The 6,000-nt window shown below is 35.4% G+C and overlaps 1 protein-coding gene across 3 annotated transcripts in view; it reads right to left on the minus strand.

The window, feature by feature from the left end:
• nsmfb (NMDA receptor synaptonuclear signaling and neuronal migration factor b) overlaps window positions 1–4,390 on the minus strand; it is a 60,771-nt gene extending 56,381 nt beyond the window's left edge. The window contains exon 1 of one of the 3 annotated variants that reach the window (XM_083526979.1): window positions 4,036–4,390. In XM_083526979.1, coding sequence (XP_083383105.1) covers window positions 4,036–4,106 — 71 coding nt within the window. In that variant the 5' untranslated portion in view covers window positions 4,107–4,390. The remainder of the gene's footprint in view (window positions 1–4,035) is intronic. The other 2 variants (XM_083526977.1, XM_083526978.1) reach the window with 2 other exon arrangements.
• Between the last annotated feature and the right edge of the window lie 1,610 nt (window positions 4,391–6,000).

The following is a 6,000-nucleotide window of genomic DNA, read 5'->3' on the forward strand; positions in this document are numbered from 1 at the left end:
CTTTGTGAGAGGTCATGTGTATAAAAGGTGTGTGTGTGTGTGTGTGTGTGTGTGTGTGTGTGTGTGTGTGTGTGTGTGTGTGTGTGTGGGTGTGCGTGTTTGTGTGTGCTTGTCTGCGCATCCGTGTGTGTGTGTACATAGTTAGAACTTAGTTGAATGTGAATGTGACAGTGAAGGGCTGTGCTGTGCTGTACTGTATATTGATCGAGGTGTCAGGTTTCTGTTATTTTCATGCACTGGTTTAGCAAGGTGTGCTGGTCAGTCACTGCAGATGACCTCAATTTAACTCTATTCAATTAATTTTTATTTGTATAGAGCTTTTAACAATGGACATTGTTTTAAATCAGCTTAACAGAGATAAAGTGGTTATAAAAGAACTCTAATAGATGTATTAGCGAAGCAAATTTATATAAAAGAATTCCAATATTGTTCCGTGAAATTTTTGTATGAGTATCAGAATCATCTAATAGTAGTTTGGATTTAATATGTGTTGATTGAAATTATCTTGCTTGTATACAATAAACAGAAACTATCCATTGCCACTTCTATGATTTGTCACAACTGGACAACAAAAGGTTGCAGAATGGCTTGGATATGAGAAGAACATCTGTAATAGAATACTCAGATCTCTATTTGATATCTGATATCCATGTGAAGCAGTAAGCAATGCTGCTATTTGTTTCATTTCAGTTCTCCAAATAATAATGTTATCTGTTAGCATTAATTATAATGCTCAAATTAGCCATATAACTTGCTTAGTCTACAACATCAGAACATTTACCACCACCATGTTTTTGATGGCTTTAAATTGATCTTTTTCTCTACACTTTGCTCATGTTCATTGTTTAGGGAATCTTCACTTAAAGCCTGTTCTTTGATATAAACATAACTATTATTTAAATGACAAAGCTGATAAATACTGATGCATTTCTGTGATACACACTCTACCAGCATCAAGATAGTCGAGTGACGTGTGTGACAGTCAAAGATGGAATCAAGGCCAGAGAACTTAAGCCTCCATTCTCACAGATGGAGAGAACTGTGAGCAAAGATTGCCTATAAAAGGAATGAAACGGTATAAAGATGGATTAAAGAGATAATCTGACACCCAATTCTATCATAAGAGTAAGACGAGCCTGAGCCCCTGCTGTCTGTGTGAGATTAGTCATTTTTAAATGCCTCAGTCAGTTGTTTATATTCGCTTTTAAAATGTTATTGTGTCTATTTTAGTTAGCTAGACTATATGGCCACATAATGGGATTATGTAAGGTACTCTAAAGAATGGGAGAAGAAGAGACCAAACAAAAAAATGGTCTTGATTAGACTTTTATTAGCTGTCTGAGGTCAAAGTGGTTAATTAATCTTTCAGTTCAGGCAAAAAAGAATCATGGACAAGTTCGCTTTAAAAAAAAAAACAGGATAGTTGATAGGGTTACTTTGGAGCCTCTGAGGTGACATGGTGCTTATTTGGAATGACATGGTCTTTTTTCACTATATTAAGACAAGCAAGTTAATATTTGTAGATTACAAACTTAATGTCTTTTGGCCACAAAATATTATGTTTTGATTACATGAGCACAAGACTTACTTAAAATTTCGTGACAGTTAATACATGGTCTCTGGATAATTATTTAGTCGGAGCTAGTAAAAAAGTATAATTGATTTAAGATTTCTCCTATGGTCTTTCTGCCTAATGGTATATTTAGAATTAAATGCTAGTGAATCCAAAATGTATGTATCAATTCAATATAGAAGTGTAGCATTAATTATCTTTATTCTTTAATCCCTGCAGAAACACTGTTTTAAATTCTTAGATTTTTTCCACCCTGTCTCTACTTTGTGCCTATAAAATAGATCAGGAACAAAAAAAGTCCTGTCCACACCTTATTAACAAAATCTAACCTTATATTAAAGTCCCCATAAGCTACAAGAGCTAACAAAAAGTACAAAAATGGTAATAAGTTTAGCTTGTATGCGCAAAAATAAAAAAAACTGAAATATTGCAGGTAACCACCCAAATTGCTCGCAATAATATTTATGAAAGCAACATTTATTGTATAAATTCTTCTTGTGAAAGGAATTGTGGCAACCCTAAAGTATATTAAAAAGAATGCATATATATTTTAATCCCCAATTATTTTTTTTATTGCAGTCAGCATCCAAAAATGTATCTGTGTTAGCTAAATATGAGGTCACACAGATACATGTATAATCCCTTATCTATTATAAAGGGGAAAACCAGAAACATTATAACTCAAGCATAGAAAAAATATAAAAAAATTTTTTGAAAAAAATGAAGTTTATATCCAAAATAAGTACAGGATCAAGATAAAAAAAGAAAATTGATCTGCAACATTTGAATATTTGACAGGAATCTTCAATATGGATTACAGTCTCATCCTGATTAACATAGGAACTCAAGTAAATGGATTAGCATTGGCTATAGTGTCTCATTATTAAATCCTATTTAAAGCCTGTGGTGTGAATTAAAGAAGGCGGTTTACATGAGCAGTCTTGAAAGGTATAAAATTGACATGTTTTGTGTGTCAGACTGGACCAAGATACGTCTATAGTCTTGTTACAGAAGGAGAGTCAGTGTTGTTATTCTCAGAAAGGGACATGAGGTTGATTTTGAGGGACATTTTTATAGTTTGTTCAGTTCATGGAGATTTAGAATATTTCACCCCTACGTAAAAGTCACATAAGCGTCACATTCAAAATATATGTTTCTGCTACACCTTTACTATGTAGTGCTGTGCTTTTTTATTTTAGTCTCATATACTGATGATAATTCTTCACATGTAGGTCATGCTCTAGGTCATTTTTCTCAGGTGATTTATCACATGATTCATTTCGTTTGTATTCATTTATTATATTATGACAGGCTTTGACATTAAATTTATTCTATTTTTGTGATTTCACACAATGAATATTTATGTTTAATTTTTATGTTTATTTTTTTTTGTTAAGAACGTGGTTTAATTTTTCCCTTGATTCCTTGGTTTTTTATTCAATTTATTAACAGATAAAAAAAAATCTCTCTCTCTACCTCCAGATAGATACAAACACATATACATAGTTACATAAGTAGAAGTGTGGCTGATTTATTTATTTTTTGTTTGTTTACCATGTATGATTATCTTCACATGATCATTTGGTTTTCATTTCCCAGTTATGATTTTATGTTAATTGTAATGAATTGCATTAAACTGAAGAATGGAAGAATGCATTTTTGAAAATTCAAGTAGAATTTCATTTATGTAAAATGAAAAAAATTATACCTTCCTTATAAAAACCCCTATAAGTTGAGGTAAGAACAACAAATATGCAAGGGTGAAGTAATTATTAAGGTCGCCAGAAACTGCACTAAGACCCAGTGTGTTGTAAGAAAGTGCTTGAGGTGCTTAGAAGAACTGACACAAAGCTGCTGATATGTGACTAGAATATTCTAAATATTGCAGGGGAATATGCAGCATATACAGCTTTCTATTTACTTTTACAAAATTATGGAATAGAAATTATTACTTGATTTATGTACTCTGTCGAGATGTATTGCATGAAAATGCTTAAGTTAAAGATCAGAATAAAGAAATGCTGACGCACTGAGAAACCAGTTTATTAGACCTTTATTACCTTTTCATCTTAATGGATTTTGATATATTTTCTCCCCATTTTCTGTTGTTAAAAGCATTTTGTTTAAAGTTAACAAGGCTTAAAAAATATATGTATAAGTGTGCAAACTATCTAGAAAAATTTAATAAAAAGTCATGAAATGCAGAGATATATATATATATATATATATATATATATATATATATATATATATATATATATATATATATATATATATATATATATATATATATATAAAAAAGAAACCTTACACTATTTACCTTATAGTATTGCACTGACTTTAGTGCATATAATAAAATGCAATGCATAGAATTAAATAAGGCTGCACTAAAAATGTTGCATGCATTAAGAAGTCTCCAATAAGACCTGGTTATATAGATGCGCAACGCTCTGTATACTCACCTAACTTTTGCGGCGACCGAGGAAATGGCATCGTTTCTTAAATTCTTTCTTTTGGACACGGCACTTCCCATACTGCACAGGAAACAACACCGTGACAAAAGCAGCTCATTCCACTAGTCCGCAGAGCAAGAAGACTGAGAAATGGTTATATGCCAAATGGTCCTCAGGACGGAGGCGCAGTCTGTATTGGTGATATATCCGACTAGTTCCTTACTCTGACCTAAGATTCATGGCTCTGCGCTTTCGCGTGTCCAGAGATAAGTGGAATGATGCGCAACCTGGAGCTCCGACAGTCAAGTACCGCGCTGCCAGCATCATGCACACCGTGTGCGCGCACGCAAGAGCGTGCGTGTGCGCCTGCGCGCGCTCTCCGGTTTTTTTTTTTTTTTACTACAGCAGATGTCAGATAAATAAGCGTGGAACTGTAGTATTATCACGAGTAGCAGTTTATGCTCAGACCACATTGTCTTCAAAGAAAATAGCAGGATGTACTGAAAATAACATTCAGGTCATGTGCTGGGCATCACATCCCTCACTGCATGTACTGTACGTCACACATTAACATCTACTGACTGTACTGTACATCCACATCACTCACTGCATGCATTGTACATAACACATCACTCCCTGCATGAACTGTATGTCACACACCCCTTATTGTATATACTTTACATAACAAATCTTTCATTGCATGTACTGTAAAAAAACATCACTCACTGCATGAATTGTACATTCGCATCACTCACTTAATGCATCAATCCACTCTGCCTGCACTCTTTTCTTCACTTCTCTAACACAGTGGTCCCCAACCCCCGGTCAGTTGGTACCGGGCCATACAGAAAAAATACATAGCTTATATTATTTCTGTTTTTATTTATTATCTTATTCTGAAAGATTTTTATTTTGGAAAATTACCGGATTCTCTCCACCACATCTGTCTATGACTCACTCTTCACATGTCTTACCTCCATCCGCTACCTTCTCAAAGGGGCTGCGGCTGCTAACAGATAATACATTACTGCTAAATTTAAACCCCCAAGCTAGCAAAATAAACAAAAAACAACACAGTGGATTCACGATTATTATTACATTTAGAAAATACCAGCTTTTATGCCGGTCATATCATTTTATTTTGTTGCATTTATCCGTGAAAATATTGTCCGATATTAAACCGGTCTGTAAAAATATTGTCCAAGATTAAACAAAAAAAAAAAGTTTGTAGACCACTGCTCTAACACACTTTTTATTACTTTGTACTGTTGACCTCAGGTACCTACACTCCTTCACCTTCTTTTCCCTGCAACCGCACCACTCCACTGTCCTCCCTCTCATTCACACACATGTACTCTGTCTTACACCTACTGACTTTCATGCCCCTTCTCTCCAGCGCATACCTCCACCTCTCGAAGGCTCTTCTGAACCTGCTCTCTACTCTCACAATATCATCCGCAAACATCATAGTACATGGAGACTCCTGTCTGACCTCACCTTTCAACCTGTTCCTCACCACTGCAAGCAGAAAAGGTCTCAGAGCCGATCCTTGATGCAATCCAACCTCCACCTTGTAACAGTCTGTCGTTCCTACTGCACAGTGTGACAGCAGTACAGTGTGCAGTAGGAACGAAAGACTGTTACAAGGTGGAGGTTGGATTGGGTGATGCAGCCCCTTCCTGCACCACCCTCACATACTTCTCTGCCACACCTGACTTCCTCATACAATACCACAACTCCTCACTCGGCACCCTGTTGTACGCTTTCTCTTAATCTTCCATGAATCTCACACTACAGTCTTCCTCCTCCAGTTTCCACCATCTTATTCTTTATTTCAGTTCTCACTCTACTCCTTTTTTTCTTCACCTCCAAAGCCATTTTACAGACCAGCATCCAATGCTGTCTAGCTACATTGTCCCATGCCAACACCTTACAGTCTCCAATTTCCTACAGGCTGCATCTCCAACATAGAAC

Source organism: Silurus aristotelis, assembly GCF_946808225.1.
Source record: "Silurus aristotelis genome assembly, chromosome: 23".
NCBI classification, from domain to species: domain Eukaryota; kingdom Metazoa; phylum Chordata; class Actinopteri; order Siluriformes; family Siluridae; genus Silurus; species Silurus aristotelis.